Source organism: Oryza glaberrima, chromosome 2, assembly GCF_000147395.1.
Source record: "Oryza glaberrima chromosome 2, OglaRS2, whole genome shotgun sequence".
NCBI lineage: Eukaryota > Viridiplantae > Streptophyta > Magnoliopsida > Poales > Poaceae > Oryza > Oryza glaberrima.
In genome coordinates, this window is record NC_068327.1 from 8,977,400 (window position 1) to 8,996,376 (window position 18,977).

Sequence of the window (18,977 nt, forward strand, 5' to 3'; positions counted from 1 at the left end):
AATTATCGTGTTAGGTGAGGGCTTTATTACAAGATGCCATTTTGGCTCGATGGCTCTCCTCCAAGTGAGTGATACGATCTCTCCGCCTAATCATCTTACATTAGCAAGTACAATAGCATGCTGCAAGTCAGCTATAAACACATATGAATAAGATAAAAAGAAGAGAGAAAAAACGAGCTATAGATTTATAGTCAGTTGCAGAAGTGCAGCACAAACTCCAAAATATTATGTGTATAAGAGGTGAGACTACATATTAATGCTATAGTACATAAGAGGTGGAGTATATATTTATAGATAACTATTGTATGAATATATTTATAGGTAACTATTGTATGAATGAGCTATTAAATTGGCTATAGATGATTTAGAGCTAGTAGTTGGCTCTACTATTAAACTTGCTCTAAGCAAAAAGCGCAAAGACTATGGATAATAAAACATTCATTATCCTGTAGTTAATTCTCATCGGTTAAGGAGCAACGTCGCTTTATGTTTCGTGGATTGCATCTAGTTATAAATATTACATGTAGTTGGACCAATAGAAATTAATCTTGGTTGGTTTCATATAGTGTATTTAATGATGTTCATTTACTCTTAGCACAGATAAACAAAGATGCGTTTGTTAGAGGATAAGATGCGCTTGTTAGAGGATGATTATGTTGGGAAAACCTTAAAAACCTTATGTGGTGATCAAACTGAGATATATAGAGTACTGAGAAATTTATTTGGAATATTGTCTAGATTCGTATAGGTAGGATGTGTTGATTTTATTTACTTTTTTCAACCATGTATATATTTTTATACTGTACTCCCTCCATCCACAAGAGTTACGCATATTATTTTTGTCACCAAGACCAAAGAGAAATTAAATCATTTTGGATGTTACAAAATCAAGGAGTGAATGCAAGCATGCAACCAATGAATATTTAGATGACTCCTTGGGTTCTCGTCAAACATTTAATTTATCTCTTCATTTAAGTCTTAAATGCATAAAGACTACGAATAACAATAATTTATTTGGAAAAACTTAGATGTAAAATATGTCTAACTTTTATGGATGGATGGAGTATGATAGTTTGATAGAGCTATACATGTATAAGAGAAAGTATAATATACGCTTGTACTGCCTCTTGTGTAAGAGGAGTACGAGCGAGTATATCTTTTAGTTTGTTTGAATCTTCAACATTTTAGTTGCACGTAAAATAAGATAAGTCATTGACATAAATAATTGAGTATTTGTCATTACAAAATTTAGAAATGAGTTTATTCAATTTTTGAAAGAAACTTTTATATAAAAAGTTTTTTAGAAAAACATACTCTCTCTCCGTCCGAAAATAAGTATGTATACTGTCCAAAAATAAGCACCAAAACTTTGGGGCGAAGAGAGAGTATCATCATTTAATACTTTAAAAAACATAACGAGGAAAATATTTTTTTCAGTTGAAAAAAGAACGCAGACTTATTAGCTATGGCATTCTGTTTCTGTCTGTTAGGGAAAAAAAAAAAGAAGAAGAAATGAAAACAGGGCAACTGGCAAAGATTCAGGGACGAAAGAGCAAATCCGACGCTCTACAACTTGTACAGGGGCCTAACAGCAAAAATCGCACAAAAACGAAAAAACAAAGGAAGCCGCTTGGAAGAATCAACGACCCGCGCACACGGCGGCGCGGCGCATAATCCCCACACCAAAAGAATACTACCCTCACCCATCGCCCCGAATATACCCACCTCCCTGACATGTGGGTCCCACAAGAACACCCTGCCCCGCACGTCAGTGACGTGATCTCCACCACCCTCCGGGCTGGAGCGCCAGCGCCGCGCCGTCACGCGTGACGCGGACGCGCACCCGCGCACCAGAAATCTATCCGGCCGTGTGTGGGTCGTGGGAGTGGCTGCCAGGTGGTCCCCGCGCGCCGGCGAGGTGGGGTCGTTTTCTCGGTGCCATTGGTTTTACGGTGGGGTGGGGGTGGGGCCCACGCCTGACGTGGCATCGTTTGGGTCGGATTCCCTTGGGCTCTCCTCCTCCGGTCCTCCCACACAAGAATACCAGAAGATCTTTCTTCGCGGGATCCCCCGCCGCGTCGCCGTCACCGACGCCGACCTGCGCCCAATCGCAGCACCACATCCACATATACATACATAGGGGAGTTTATATATTACTCCGTACTATTGTTGCTATTATTGTTACAGGTATAAAGAACAGAGAGGAGGAAGTAACATTGTTGTTTGGTGCTGTAAAATTAATTAACTACTAGCATAGTACTCCCTCCGTGTATTTTAATGTATGACGCCATTGACTTTTCGATCAACGTTTGACCATTCATTTTATTCAAAATTTTTGTGTAAATATGAAAATATTTATGTCATGCTTAAAAAACATTTGATAATGAATCAAGCCACATTAAAATAAATGATAATTACATAAATTTTTTGAATAAAATGAATGGTCAAATGTTAAAAAAAAATCAACGATATCATACATTAAAATATGGAGGTAGTACTAGTATTTGATACTCCATTTTAGGAGGTTTTCTTGATAGTACCGGCTGAATCAACATGTTTTCATGATTACAAAAGCCAATTTTGCTAGGGATTTGCCCTGTGATTTTTCTATCCAATATTTTTCTATCTGGTATGCGTAAAGATTCGTACTAACCGATGGATGAGCGATTCGTGCTAACCGATGGATGAGCATCAAGATCGTACTAGGTGGGGAAAAAAACAGATAGCAACCATATGTTCGATCTAGAAACCTCTTGGTTCTCACACGTACGCGCTTCCCAATTAACTTACTAGGTGGGGAAAAAAATAGATAGCAACCATGTTTCGATCCAGTAACCTCGGTTCTCACACGTATGCGCTTCCCAATTAACTTACATACTACTCGCATTTCTTAAGGTAGAAGTAGAATTCTAAACTCTGCACCAATTATATATATGTAAATAGGTATTTAATTATAGGCGTGAATTGTGAAATTAAAGTGTTCCAATTATTATTTGATGATGAACAATTGATTTGTGAGATAATTGGTTTTTCTTTTTTGATATTTATTTGCAAAGTGGTGCTATGTGTGGAGCCAGTTAGACCGGTGGGTAGTGTGCGGTCAGACTAGCCAACCCGACGGTCTAGTCGACTAGCTCTGTATTGAAGTTGGTTTCAAGTTGTTTGTTTGGATACTCATAATTACTTCATATTTATAACTTCTAGATAATTACTATACGTATATAATACTATTGTGTGGTAATGTTGAGTTAAGTTGTGGAAAAACTTGTGCTCGAATATGATTTCTTGCTTGATTTATGTGTAAGTGTGTCTTAATGCCTCGAGAGAGTGTTGCTGGTGATGAATCGAGAGTCATCCTGTCAGACTAGCAACATAGGTGCGGTATAACCGGTGTATATTTGGCTCTCACACAGGATTTCGTCAGAACTTCATTGAATTTGAGAGTAGCTTTTAATTCCGCTAAAAGTTTTAGTTTTTTTGGTGTTTATATCATTCATCCCATCTGATAGGCTTGGTTCTTGTATTTCCATCCCACAAATATCTTGAATACTCTTTTTTTTATGTGAGGACTAGAATTTTTTTTCTCTTGTGATGATGGGACACAACAGATGTAATAGCTCAATTTCCCTGTATAAATCAGCTGAGAATGATCACAATGTACCTCCAAATGCATGCAACTACAGTCCTTCAATGTCCGAGTATCACTTGTAAAAGATCATTGACAATTTGACATTGCGATCCATTTTTTAATAAAAGAAAGCACAAAAGTATAGTGTCTTGTGCTCGCGGCTATATTCATCTATGAGAAATCGCATCTTTTTCTTTTCAGTCCTTGCTTGGTGTACATGATTTTACAAATATAAATATAGCTTACACTTTTCGATCGAAGAAGAAGATGACACAGCGATGTTTACATAATCGTAATGAATTAGTGCCGTGGATGACTAGCTTTCGTCTTAAGTTGACGCTTAATTAACATGAAGATACCTACCTTTTATATTTACTTGATTGACCTTAATTCTCATGCACGAACGATTCCAAAAGGGTCACGGGATATTCGATCCGGTTGTTAGGTCTAACCTCACCTCAGATTAGCTACAAACATATTTGAATTGTTTCTTTTTCGAGGGAACATGTATGGAGTTCCTACAATTTCAGTGTAAAAGTTGATTCACTTTATAAGAAAAACCGGACCCAGAAATCTAGAACGACACGGTTAATTTAAAAAAACCGATGAAAACCTTGACATTGGCATACTGAAACTAAGAACAGAGCGACATCGTCCAATCCAAAAGAATATAAAATTTTCACCTGCTGAATTCCCTTAGATGTGGAGTTGAATGAGAACTCCAATAGTAACGCCTTCAAGAATGTGAATGGCACCCGAGGGTGTCGCCGTTGCTAGCACCGGCAAGCCGAGCAAGGCTTTCACCTCGGAGTCCCCTTCAACCATAGCAACCACAGTGGAATCCACCAAATGCCACCTGCACACCAAAGGTACTTGCACTATTCACACCATCTGCACAATGACCGGACTCCACCGAGCGGCGGAGCAAGACTGACGGCGCCATCCGACGACCACACAGGCTGCCCAAGCTTCGTTGAGCAACCTCGACGTTGGGTCCAGCCACACTCGACACCGACTGAGGACGCCCCGTATCTGGACCAAGAGGAGCCAGATCTAGCCGTCCCCCTTGCACCACCACCACTGGCCGATGCCGCAATGCCGCCACCAGCCCGAGATGGAAGAGCCAGCGCCAGATGCGGGGAGGCAGGCCGCCAGCACCGGAGGAGATGACCGGTGAATCCCCAGATTTGGAGAAAACGGAAGGGGAAAATGGAGAGAAGGAAGAAGAGGAAAGGAAGAGAGGGACGAAAGGGATGGGAGGCTTAGGCCGACTGCGGGAAGGGCCACGACAGTCACCTCAAATCTGGAGGAAAAGGGTGGAAGGGAAAAAGAGAGAAAGGAAGAAGGGGAAAGGAAGAGAGAGGGAAGAAAAGGGAGGGAGGAGGGGTGCGCTGCCGCTACTGCCGACCACCACCGTAGGCGGCGGCAGCAAGGCCAGTGGTCGTGCTTGGGAGGTTGGAGGGGGTGGGCGGGTTTCGCCTCGCGGGTCGCCGAGAGAGGTGACACGGGAGGAGGATGTGGGTTATCACCAAACATATTTGAATTGTTTCATGATGAGTAAATTTTGCGAGAGGTATACTACTGGTTAAACTATAGGATTTTATGAAATTTATTTGCCTATGTTTGGTTGTTCACTTGTAGAGAAAAAACTAAACCTCAGTTTGGCACAGGTCCGGACCAAATTTTTTAATTGGATATTTCTAACTGTTAAACCTTACAGAGGTGAATCATTTTATTAATATTTAATAGAAAATACAAAATTTCAGAATACTATAATTTAACTTATAAAATTCAGCAAGGATCTGGGATATGGAGGCATGACAAATAAGATCTGATTGTTAAATTGTTATATGAATTTTGAGGGCAGGAAAATAATGTGCAGTAGTGTTGGAGCTTCGGAGGGCGAAAGGCACGCACATGCCCTAGATAGTTTTATTTGGAGCATGAGGAATTAACATCAATCACAACGATCAGTCATAAGTCAGATACACTTAAATTTTGCTGAAGCTATAGTGAATTCAGCGCAAAAATTTAAAACCATGGAGGAGGTCAAAGCTCCTGCTCACCTGCCAGCGGCAAACAATTATTTCCTTCATCCTTTCATTCGAGATTTTTCTTTTTTACTTTTTTCAAATGCACATAAGGCCTTAATTTGTTACTAACAGAAGTGCCACTAAATATTACGTAAACAAAAACAATACAATGTTCAATACTCTTTGGTTAATTATAATATAATTATAAGTTATTGATATGTTTTACTGTGCTTGCATGCTATAGAAAAGTATCGTTTCTTTCAGACACAATAAAACACCGCTAAATCCTTTTCTTTGTAATTGTTGGAATCGATTGCTTGTTCAACAACTCCGGAGCGTATTTTAATGTCCTCGTTGGGCTTTTTTTGTGTGTTCTTTTACTCCCTCCGTTCCAGGTTATAAGACTTTCCAGCATTATCCACATTTATATAGATGTTAATGAATCTAGGCATACATATACGTCTAGATTTATTAACATATATATAAATATAAATAATGCTAAAAAATCTTATAATATGAAACGGAGGAAGTATGTAACTTTCCTCGCACTTTTCAAAGATAACCGAGGACATGACATTAACATGATGAGAATTAATAAAGTATAATTGGGAGGTGACGTTGACAACAAACTTTGGCCTTATAAGGTTGACACCAATTAAGCATGCATGAACGGCTTGTAACGTGCTTTTGTAATGGAATAATGTAACAAAATCTTTTGCGTGTTCTGGAAAATAATAGTTTCCAATTGTGAGGTCTCGACTAGTCCACATAAGATCGCACTTATGTGCATGAATTACTAAATATTTTTTTTGGACACTTTCTCTACTAATTCGCCGATCGATCAAGGAGAGGTAAGAAAGTACTCTTGGTTCATCTAAAAAGAAAAAAAAAGAAGGAAAAAACAAAGTGCTCTTTTGATCCTTTCTGATCTCAGTGGCTACGTGTTTTCCAGAAGCTAAGCTAGGGTGCTTTTAATCGTATGGACACAGCATGGAAAATGCTTGGAAGAATTAGTGCGTAGTGACAAATGCCTGCACCTGTGGGGATCGAGTGGTGGCCGGTTCATTGCACCTAGACGTTGCCACTGACCGTTGCTACGGGCAGGTTCATCAGTACTTGGCCCTGTTTGAAAGATTAGCCCAGGGCTAATTTTGAGAGCTAATGTTTAGTCATGAATTGGTAGGCTAAACATTAGCCTAGGGTGGCATATTTGGATCCATGGGCTAATTCAAGGCTAAAAGGTGGAGAGATAGTAGAAAGAGAGGGGAGAAAAGGAGAGAGAGAGCTGACTTTTGATGGTCCCCACACAAAATTAGCCCCATTAGCACCCCTTGGAGGGGCTAATGTTTTGAGGGGGGCTAATTCATATTAGTCCAAAATTAGCCCACCTGTTTGGGTCCTTGAGGGCTAATTTGAGGCTAAAAGGTGAGGACTAAACATTAGCCCATGGAATCAAACAGGGCCTTGGTTGATTCTTGATAGTTTGTGCTTTTTTGTATTCATGTACTGTTGGACAAAGTTTACTTAGGATCTATTTGGCACGACTTCAACTCTAACTTCACCGCTTCTGGAGTAGGAGCTTAGCCAAACAGTAAAGCTATGTTTAGACCGCTCAACAACTCCACTTCAAACCAAACTCTAAAATTAAATTTAGGAGTTGGATCGAGTTCTACCAAAGGAAGCCTCATCCTACAACCACATGGTTGGATTCAACCAAGTCTAGAAAACAACGTTGAGGGCTTCGATTTTCAAAGGAAATGTGAAGGATTTGAATCCTTAGTTTTTTTTTTCCTAAAAAGGTTGTTTGATTTGGGCTCACAAAATTCCTTTGAAATTCATTCATATGGCCCAATTCCAAATGATTTTAAACATTTTCTATGAGAATTTCAAAGCAACATCTCTCTTCTCTTACTCAATCTAAGTACCACTACATAATCTCAAAATTCTTATATTTTTCCGGTGAGCCATCCAAACACATGTTTTGAGCAATCCTATGATTTTATTTTCCACAGGGTTCAACATGGCACGATATTCCAATCCTGCTTCTTTTTTCTATTCGTGCGATTAGAATCTTGTGTTCCAGAACTTTTAAACTGATATCTTTTTAAGCTTGATCGGCTTTGATAGTTATGATTCAACATTATATAGTTGACAAGTCCAAGATTGTTTTTAGACTTTACGGTCCTCTCAAGTATCATAAGGTATCTGGTACCTCCAGGTATTAAATATTACACTAGTAAATATGGGTGTATTCGGCTGCCCAACTGCAGCGGCTGTGCAGCGCTGCCGCTGCAGCAACTACGTAAAAATTGTACGTTGTTACTGTAGCTGCTGGCTGCCATCTAGGCACGCCGAACAGGCCCTATGATACCACTTAGGATTTTCTAAAGGATAATAAAATTACCCACGAATTAAAGTTCAAGGTTATATTTTTTTCCCATTTTGATAATGGATATACAAATGAGATATATTAAATTATTCATAATTACTATCAACGACGTACAATGTGATAGATGGTTGAGTGACATTTTTTTTCTTAACATTGGAACTTCTAACCTTTTGTCTGAGTAATGGAGTCATTTCTAAATTTCTTGGCCTCCTAAAATTAACGCTGCAATTTATAGGAGATCATCCAATTAGCATAAAGAAGATAGCAAAATGTATGAAACAATACACTTGTTTTTAAAATTTTAAAAGTTCGACCAAATCTTAACTTGAACGATAAGGTCCAGGAAAAACAAATATTCCAATTATATATTAAAGATTCCTATGAAGGACTTTTACATAAATGATTGAATTATATCCTTTTTCATTGAAAATCCTATGGAATAGATAATCCTGTAGATATTTTGAATGAAAGTTAGCAAGAGCTCCAACCTCTTTAAAATTTTCCTTCGAGTATGTCTTTCTCATCCAATTCCTGCGGACGGCCTAATCAAATGATCACTCCTATGTTTTTGTGTTTTGTAATTCTCTCTTTTGCGCTGACATTTATATCAAAATAATATGTTTTTCTTATTTTTTTTAATCATGCGTTTCAAAGACGCTACCAAAGCAAAAACAAAGGAAATCAATAGTGGTCGTGGGTGCATGGAGGGATTACTCCACATTACCCTAGTGACTCATGCATCATGGAGCTGGCCAGCTGGGCTAATTGAAGTCCGGGGCTGCCAGGTATGCCAAATCAGATCCCTGAATTTGTCAAACAACCTGGGACACCTGGCTAAAGATGATTTGCCTGGTCCAGTTTTGTAATAAAATAAAACTGTAGTGTTCAATTAAAAGTTCCAGTCAGTACCAAGGAAAAAACCGATCAATTAATTGTCGCACTTGCCCGATCGACCAGGGAACAAATGGAATAATTATCAAATCAACATTGGCCCTGTTTGGAGAAGTAACGGAGGGTTATTTTAAGAGCTGTTTTTTAGCACAAGGAATAGCCCTTCAATAAAATAGCCCTTGAGCTGTTCGAATCTAAGGTTTATTTGGCACTTTTCCAATCAAACTACCACTCAACTCTCTCTTTCCACCGGATCTTGTGCGCTTGTGTCCTTGGTGTGGCCAATGCGGCGGGACATGGAGCCGCCGGTGTCGAGGTGCTGGTGGATGGCCATGGCCAGCGCCTGCCGGTGCAAGAGCTCCTCCTCCGCGGGCGTCAGATTTAAGCAAAAATAAGAGCCAAGGAGAGGTGATAACGCAGCAAACGAACAAACAAAAAAGAGGAAATTTTATGAGAACAAATCGACTTGTGCTTCAACAGTGTGGAATTCAATTCACAGAGGAAGAAATCAACACGAAGAACAACAACAAACTTTGGAAACGAAAAAAGAATGGAAGGTTTGGGGAAATCAAGAAACTGTGAGCCCAGAGAGCGGCAAGATTGGATTGAGGCGACGAGCCATCTACTGTCTTCTGTCTCTCTATCTCTCTGCTTCGAGTTCGTCGATTCGGTTCTTGGTGGGGGAGAAAATCACTCGTCTCATAGTCGGTCACCCAGGTCAGCGCAGACTCGCGCCGGATGCTACCCCGCCTTCACCGGCGCCGGCTCGCCGCCGTTTCGACCGGGCCAACGAGGGAAGAAGAGGAGGAGGAGGCGGCGACACGGGTGACGGGTGAGCGCGCGCGACCGGATGGGGAGGGGAGGAGGATCCCGTGCGCCTGTGGGAGAGAGAAAAGCCACCTTTTTAGTGGGTCCCACCCGAAATAGCTCCAATTAGCACTCTTTGGATGGGATAGTTTTTTTGGGTGTGCTATTTCCAAATAGCCCTCAAATAGCTCACCCTTTTGAATCTTTTGGGACTATTTGGACTATTTGAAGGAGGGCTAAAAAATAGCCCTTGGATCCAAACAGGGCATTGAGTAATTAGCATAAGCAAGATGCAGAAAACAAGGGACAAGAAAGCAAAGATTCATGTCGGAGGCAGGATAGAATATACACCTCGAGATCCCAAACTGAGCGTCGTTTTCCTGCTCTACGTGGAATCTACTCACGGTGCATCACTGGCTGCATCTATCGCAAAGATCTATAGTTATATTGGTCAGTTTATCTCCATCTCCATCTCCATCTCCATGTCTACCCAAGTTAGGGGGAAAAACCCATGCTCACACAGCTTAATCTTGTGCTATTTTGGTGTCATACGTTCGTTGCCAAGATAGAGAAAAAGGCTTTGTGGTGTATCTGACACTACTAGAAAAAGTATTTTTCTCAACATAGGGGTTTCATTTTCACAGGCGGACATGACTCTTAAAGCCAAATGACAGCCTACAAAAATATAAATTGGGGTGAAATGGTCAGTCCGCCTGCGAAAATAGACTTAAATATAAATAAACTTGGTAGGGGTTGATTTTTTCTAAGTCTCCACCCACGGCCGGCCTCCCCTCTCTCCACACCTCACGCCTCCTCCTCTCACCTCACGCCTCCTCCCCTTCCCTCACCCCTCCTCCTCTCCCTAGCCACCGGAGGGGGAGCGACGGCGGCCATGGCGTGGGGTGGCGCGGAAGGCGGCGGGGCAGCGCGGCGTCCGGCTAGCGGCGGCGGCTCCCCTCCCCCCTCCCTCCCAGATCTAGCCGGAGGAGGGAGGAGGGAGGCCGGCGGCGGCAAATACGGCGCAGGGCGGCGGCGACGACGACAGGTCGGGGCGGCGGCGACGACGACGCGTGGGGCCGCGGCGGCGGCTCCCCTCCCCCCTCCCTCCCAGATCTGGCCGGAGGAGGGAGGGGGGAGGCCGGCGGCGGCGACAACGGCGGGTCGGGGCGGCGGCGACGACGACGCGCGGGGCCGCGGCGGCGGCTCTCCTCCCCCCTCCCTCCCAAATCTGGCCAGAGGAGGGAGGGGGGAAGCCAGCGGCGGCGAATACGGCGCGGGGCGGCGGCGGCGGCGGCAACGACGGGTCGGGGCGGTGGCGTCTACGACGCGCGGGGCGCGGCTCCCCTCCCCTCCTCTCCCAGATCCGGCCGAAGGAGGGTGGCGGTGGCGAGGCGCGTGGCGGCGTCGGCGAGCCGCCGCCATGATTTTTTTTTTGTTCGTTTCATGGATTTTCGCAGGCGGGCTGTTGCCCCGACTGCGAAAATCGTTGATTTTCACCGTCGTTGTGCTACAAGCGGTCCGACCCTCTGCCTGCAAAAATCACTTTTGTCCGCCTGCGAAAATACTTTTTCTAGTAGTGTGAAAGTGCATTTTCATTTGCAAATTCTTCTCAAAAACTGTTTTACCATATCTCGAAAATGCTCGCCGTCGAGCGCTCAGGGGAGGGTGCCGAAATCGGGCGCTCCCTCCCTCCAAGACGCGCGCGCCCCTAGGCCCACCCACGTGCCCCCTGCCCCCACCTGCCACTTGTTCACACACAAAACTCCATTGCAATAAATAACCCACATATTTTGGAAGCCCTCTAAGGGATTTCGTTTTATTTTTTTTTCCACCAAAAATGTTTCACCTAGTGTATTCACAATGTTTCACTATGTATAGATCTAATGTTGCAGTGAACTGAAACATTCTTCCGCTATTTGCTGAAACATTGTTTTTACATAAGGTGAAACAACGTCCGATTTAAACGATTGAAACATTTTCGATCTACTTAGTGAAACAATTCTAATATACTTGGTGGAACATCGTGCAATATTTAAAAATAATTCAATAATAGGTTAAAAAAATTCTGTCGAAATATATACATGTGTGGTCTTGTTTTGAAGATTTAATTACAACAAATTTAATGGTGCAATTGGATCATGATTTGGATAAATAATTTAAGAGAAAATTTATTTTAAAGTAGTTTTGCACGCATGCGTGGCGCCGATTTTTGCACATTTGGATCGGGCGACCGATCCGTAGTCCCCTCCAACATATCTATGTAATGCATGCTGCCAATAAATCTTTTTCTTTTCTTTTTACTTCATCCAAACTTCTGTTGATCGTGTTATTTGGCTTATTTCGGATCTATGGTACTCCCTCCGTCCTATAATATAAGTGATTTTGAGTTTTTGTTTACACTGTTTGACCACTCGTTTTATTCAAAAAAAAATTTGGAATTATTATTTATTTTTTTTACTTACTTTATTATCCAAAGTATTTTAAGCACAAGTTTTCGTTTTTTATATTTGCACAAATTTTTTTAATAAGACGAGTAGTCAAAGAGTGTAAGTAAAAACTCAAAATCCCTTATATTATAGGACGGAAGGAATATAAGGTGCACATCACTAGACTGTTTATATATACATAGAAGATATCACACGGTTTGAGTATGATCAGCATGCCAATTTTACGGATCCATCACTGTACTTATCTATTACTTCTTCTGTCCGAAAATATAAAAACCTAGAATCAGATAAGACATTTTCTAATACTACGAATCTGGATAAACTGCTCTAACACTATGAATCTAAACAATATTCTATTCAATTCTAGGTTCTTATATTTTGGAATAGAGGGAGTATTTAGGATGATTCCTAAGTTGACATACCTACTCAAATTAACTTTATTTTTTTAGATTAGCATATATACCTAGCAACTACGGGAGACACTCATCCCAGGCTAATAAGTATTTCCTTCGTTTCATGTTATAAAACGTTTTGACTTTAGTCCAAGTCAAAATACTCTAAATTTGACTAATTTTATAAAAAAAAGTAGAATATTTTTAACCTAAGACTAATATATTATGAAAATTTATTCAATTATAGATTTAATGAAACTATGCTGGTGTTGTAAATATTAATATTTTTTTATAGAGTCAGCCAAACTTAAAGTAGTTTGACTTTGACCAAAATCAAAACGTCTCGTAACCTGAAACGGAGGAAGCAATAGTTACTGAAGTATTGAGGAATTAGGCTGCATAGTTTGACCGGGTTTAACAGCACATGGTATGATGCTACAAGGGTCCAAACAAGCTGATAAAATCCTAGCAGTTTTCTGTTGCTGTCACAGATCTTTAAAGATTACCTGCATGTTGGAAATGATTCAACACTTGCATTGGTTTGACGCCAAACGATGTATGGCCAATTGAGCTGCCGTCATCACCTGCACTTTGCCACAGCAGCTCGGGCAAAAAATAAATTGACAGCGTACTGAATCTGCAGGACTTTGTAAAAGATAAAAACTAATGATGATGATAATGCCCTGCAAGACCAGCAATTGACCGTGAAGTAATTTCATATCTTCTCCAGCTAGCTCTCTAGTAAAATACATGTATGGAGCCAGTGGATTAACATATGGAACTTGTGACGTAGGAGCGAGCAGTGGATGCTGATGTTGTACTAGACGCTATGGTATCATTGTTGCCAGTATTTCTGTTTCTTGGGGAATAAAAAAGAAAGCACCTTTTGCTAATGGTGCAATTCCAGCATTTTGATCATGCATCAAATGATCATAAAATCATAATTATAGAAACAGTTGCCAAGGAATCAAGCAACCTTACAGGAAAAAACTAGAGGATAAAGGGAAAAACAAGGGGATAAACCGATCCTGGGGAAGCAGTGGCAGCAGAGGAAGGGGGAGTGGCCTACATCACTATCACCGTCGTCCTTGACCACCGACAAAGCCAGAACCACCTCCCTTGACAGCCAGCACCGCCCGACGATGAGGAGAGACGGCAGCAGGGGAAGAGGGATGGAGGGGACGGAGGTAGCGGACCCACACTCTCACTCACCGTCGGCGGCGGTGGAGCAGAGGCGAGTAGGTGGTTGAGAAACGGGCACCGATGGGATCGGGGATGGGGATGGATCAATAGACCTGATCATTGATACTTACCTTACGCCTTACTGCCTAAGGCATAAGGCGTGCTGGGGTCACCTTACCTTGCCTTAACACCCATGCCTTGCACCTGAATTTGATACTTCCTTACACCTGGAAGCACCGCGAAGAGACGACCTTTTTTCCGTTGTTCAACAATCTACTATAGCATCATACAACCATGTTGACAATTAACAAGTCTTATATATCAAGAAAATTGGCTAGCATATAACAAATTAGTGTGATTATATTTAGTTTATGAACCTTTACAGTGGTCAAATTTTTACTTCAACAAGGGTTTCAATTAGGCAAAAGATGTCTGAAAACCACTATAATTCAGAACTGTAATATGCAATTAGGGGTGAAGGACTACTGAAACAGTCATAGTTTGCCAAAAGATTATACGCCTTATGCCACTGGTTATCTTTGGCAAGGATTCAAAAGGGCAAAACTTCTGCAGTTCTTCATGAACCAAGGTTCTAAAAAGTGGTAAGCAGAATCCATTCAGCCACCTGCCTTGTAGATGCTTATATGGCCTAAGTCCTAACCAGCTGCTTATGTGCCCTAAGCAGTACAAGGTTGCACACAAACACCTTTTATATGGCCTTGCAGAACTTCTCTTAGAACACTCGAATAAATCATGACCAGAACTGCATTGAACATAGTACTGTAACTGATCCCAAAATATTAGGACATAGCCCGTTCAATAAACTAAGCACAATTGGTACAGATGCCAAAAACAGTGAAATTAGCATCAGTAGTCACAAAGACTGTATAAAGCTACACAAACCAAAGCTAAAACATCCGTATCGTGGTAAAATGCTCTCTCTTTTTTTAAGCACAGTGAAAATAATACAGTTGGCTAGGATACACAATATCAGAATGAACAAAACAGATGGTGGAATAAACAAAGGATGGAACAACTGGATGACTGGCAGCACTCGAACACATGAACAAAGCAAATTTTGTTCAAAAACTGTTCTTCCAGACAAGAAAAGGTAGCACTCATATTCTAATGTACTACCAGTTGTTTGTAACTACAGAACTTACAATTGCTCTTAAGCTGGAACATACTCAAGTATCGGGTCAGCAGGGAAGTCCTCGTATCCACTTATGCCGGTAATTCTTAACCTTGTGTTTGGCTGCAAAACAACAGAGATTTTTAATCTAAAAGAACTCTAATTGCTTCGCTGTAAAAACTGAATCAGTATTTATCAATAAAATTCTACCTTTCTTGAAGAAGGTAATTGGAAAAACTTACCTGTCTGTGACCAAGTTTCCTCTGGTACTTCTTCTTCTTCTTATATTTGAAGACTATCACTTTATCATCCCGTCCCTGATATAAAAATATTGGGGAGACATCAGGGTCAAGTAATTTTGAATATCCATGATTAACCCGACAACATACAGAGGACATACCTGTTCCTCAACCACTGCATGAACAGCAGCATTGGTCACCACTGGCATGCCAATGTAAGCCTTGTCTCTAGTTGATACCAGTAATACCTTGTTTAATATTATCTGCACATCAGCATTATCCAGAAGTGAGAATTTCTGGGAAAACAATACTAAAAATGCCAGCAACATAAGCCAACGTATGGGTCCTATGGGATTGGAAGCTTTACATCAGAGGAGTAATTTTAGTTAGAAAAGGAACGAAGCTAATATATGCAGGCTACACAAAACTTATCAAAAAGTTCTGAATAAGATATTTATGTGAAATCAGGAACTGGGATTGAAGTGTTATAATTACAGGGAAGTGACTCTTTTACTTCTAAAATGAAGTAGGTCACTACCACTTTCCATAATTTCAGAATGTACAACCTTCCTCGTTGTTTTGAAGTTTGTTATTGCATCTCATGGATGAAAAAGAATAATAACCAAATAACCAATACTATATATTTGCCTTTTCCTAATTTACAATCACCTTATCTAGAAGCCACCTCAGCATCATATACCTTTTAAATTTATGGATTAATACAAACCAACTAACTAGCAAAAATAGGCCAAATTTCTAGTTAGAGTGTAACAAGTATCCTCCTGCATCCTCTAAAGTGGAAGCACCAGACCTGATCATTGACATTGGCGCCTTTCAGCCTCTGCGTGTATATATACCTTCCAGGCATCACAATGTACTGTCTCGACCCAATCTGCGACAGAAGAAAAATAATCAAAATAGCTCCCTCGTTATTATTCACAGCGCTCATACAAAACGAAACACAGAGAAACCCTCCTCAGATGCACTCCTGCATATTTCAGAAATGCATCCGAACAATTCTCTGTAAGACTAGTATTGTATCATTCGAAAACACTGTAATTCTCTGCGCCGTTTTCTTAATGGTGTGTCCAGTACATACTAATAATCGGCGTGCGCGCATTCCTATTGGCGCGTGAATCCTAAGCTTCTTATGCAGCATAGAGTAAGCAACACAAGCCTGAAATCAAATGCTCACTTCACCGCAAGAAGCAACGCAACTAGCGCCAAATGCCTGTGTAATGATATTATTTAAAGAATTCGAGGTAATGTAGCATGAACAAATGTGATTCTTTTTTTGTTTGTTTGCAGTGAGCCGAGCAGGACTAAATCTGAAATATTGGCGGCAAGGGCAAGCTAGCCCCACCATGACAACGGCGAAGATGTCGGCGTCCTTCCCGGCGCCCGCGGCTGCGATCTGCGCCTCCACAGGCTCCGGCACTGCAGCCTCCTCTTCTTCAACCTCCTCCTCCTCTACCACCTCCGCCTCGGCCTCGGCCTCCACGGGTGCGGGCGCCGGCTCCTCGGCGGAAGCGAGGAGCCGCCAGCAGCGGCGGGGCGCGGACGCGGCGACGGGGAGGGAGCATCGCGAGGCCGGGAGGGACGGGGCGGAGGGGAAGGCTAGGGTTTTGGAGGCGAGGAGGCGGAGGGGCAGCGTCGCGGTGGCCATGGCCGGCGCGCGGGGGGGAAGAGCAGTGTGGATGAGAGTGTGGGCTATCGTATCGGAAAGAAAGAAGAGGGATAATATTGTGGATAGGGAGGTTACCCTGAGCCGTTCGATTGGAGATCAACGGCTCAGATTAGATACCCATGAAAAACATGAAACTATGCCCTACTAGTTGTTTTTTAGCGATACTGCACGTACTCATTTTGTTTCTCCTTTCTAAAGTTTAGAATCGTTTGATTTAATCAGTTAAAGATTATAAAAGAGTTGGATCGAATGTGTTGATTAGACCATAAAGAACATGCGAATTAACACGAGTGATGAGAACTCTCGTGAACTCTCGGACGAAAGAGCCAAACTGAACTACTACGTCTCCTCGACCCCTCTTCCTCACAGGCTCGGGTGACCTTGCCGCTAGGGAGAGAAGTCCGACAAACTCTCTCTTTGTAGGTCAATCAATTTAGTTGGGTTTTTCTTTTGGTTTGAGCGTGAAGGTCGGCGATGTTGGCCTTCTAGTCCTAGGTTTCATGGAGAAGGCAATCGAAGTTTCTTCTCTAGTGGTATCCCTCTAAGACACCGGGTAATTCTCTATCACCGTGAGTTAGGAGAAAGCTAGACCTAGTTAAGGGAAGTTAGGCAAGTCATCTTTCTTTTCTCCAGCAGGCTTTTCGCAAGGATGATAGTTTTCTTCCTCTCTATTAGTGGCAAACCTTTAAGAAGCAGTTGAGTTTTGTTTGCTATATGCTTGGATTCCTCAACCTTAGGCTATGGAGGCCCTAATAAGGTAAGCTTCTTGGTGCTTTTTTATGCAACTTGCCATGAAATCTTTGTCTCTATCACCAATATCAACGATTAGGTTGTCGACCTTGATGGTTCTGCTCCAAGAACAATCTCATTTAGCTCTGGATGTACTCATCTATGGTATTGATGAACCTTTTCATGAATTGTCATGGCCTTAACCTCTATTGTTGTGAAACCCTATTTGGGAATGCGTCAAGGCAACATCTTCTGTAGCTCGCCATGTCCATGTAGCACCCACTGCCATCAAGTATGTCACCAGTCATCACCAATGTGGGCATAAGACAGAGGAGGACCTGATTGTTGTTTTTTTTTTCAAATCTTGTTGAGTCCTCCTTTGCTTATATTTTGACCTGGCTATCTTGAAGAGACTATCTTCCGTACTCCCAGTTCTATCAACAATGAACATTGACATGTTCAGTAGTCACATTTCTATGGCATTGCTTCGACTGTGTAGCCGTAGCCAATGCAAGGTATAGCGCACTATTGCTTGGCCTGTTGCTATATGCTGCAGCCCATGCAAGCGCATCAAAGGCTATCAAACAACATTGATAAACTGTGAGATTGTTATCTAAGTTTGTCTTTAAAAACAAGAGTACAAAGGACAACCTTTTTATTATTTGCAATGATAAGTTTTCTAAATTATTAAGAAACTGTGCAGTACGATTTCCAACATAAAAGAATATCACTTTAAAGGCCATGACAATCGATGCTGAATCGATTAAATACCATAGCTTATATAGAAGATGTTTATTATGCCATAATTTATGGCCTTTTATCATTCGCAACCATAACTTTTTCCAAATTATGCTACCAAAATAATAATAATAATAATAATAATAATAATAATAATAATAATAATAATAATAATAATAATAATAATAAATCAGCTATAGAAGTTAAATAGCAATCACCTTCACAACCATAATTAGCCTATATATGTATGATATTAATTACAACATAAAGAACAAACTTTTATAATTTGCAACCACAGCTATTCCAAATTATTAAGAAACTGTGTAGTATGTTTCCATAATAATAAAAAGATAAGCTACAAAAAACACGCCGAATTGATTAGATAGCAATCACCTTCACAACCGCGATTAGCCTAACAGTACCCCATCATCGCCGGATTGCAATCACTAGCTCACTCGCCGTCAACACCTCATCACATTCTGTGCATAGGATGATGAAGCTATTCTGCATGTTGCTACTAGCCCTTTCCCTCGTAGCACACTATTCATGTAAACTTCCCTATTGTTCATCTATTGTATTCCATAACTAGGATGACAAATCTACATGGGTGGAGATAGTCTTTTTTCTTTACGGATTTGCTATATTACATTTGGCAAAAATTTGGGGTCAAAATCATGATTTTT

At 41.3% G+C, this 18,977-nt stretch overlaps 1 protein-coding gene across 1 annotated transcript; it reads right to left on the bottom strand.

The window, feature by feature from the left end:
• Positions 1-14,694: 14,694 nt before the first annotated feature.
• On the bottom strand, positions 14,695-16,851 carry LOC127761165 (50S ribosomal protein L21, chloroplastic). Its single transcript, XM_052285407.1, has 5 exons — positions 16,504-16,851; positions 15,952-16,032; positions 15,302-15,403; positions 15,144-15,218; positions 14,695-15,024 (listed from the first exon to the last, which is right to left on the bottom strand). The coding sequence occupies exons 1-5, from the start codon at positions 16,804-16,806 to the stop codon at positions 14,941-14,943; spliced, it is 645 nt and encodes a 214-aa protein (XP_052141367.1). The 5' UTR covers positions 16,807-16,851; the 3' UTR covers positions 14,695-14,940.
• Between the last annotated feature and the right edge of the window lie 2,126 nt (positions 16,852-18,977).

Excerpts from the sequence above, each read along its gene's own strand:
- LOC127761165 (XM_052285407.1), bottom strand. The coding sequence starts at position 16,806 with ATGGCCACCGCGACGCTGCCCCTCCGCCTCCTCGCCTCCAAAACCCTA. Across the intron at positions 16,033-16,503 it reads ACATCTTCGCCGTTGTCATG|ATTGGGTCGAGACAGTACAT; the intron begins GTGGGGCTAGCT and ends CTTCTGTCGCAG. Across the intron at positions 15,025-15,143 it reads GGAAACTTGGTCACAGACAG|CCAAACACAAGGTTAAGAAT; the intron begins GTAAGTTTTTCC and ends GTTGTTTTGCAG.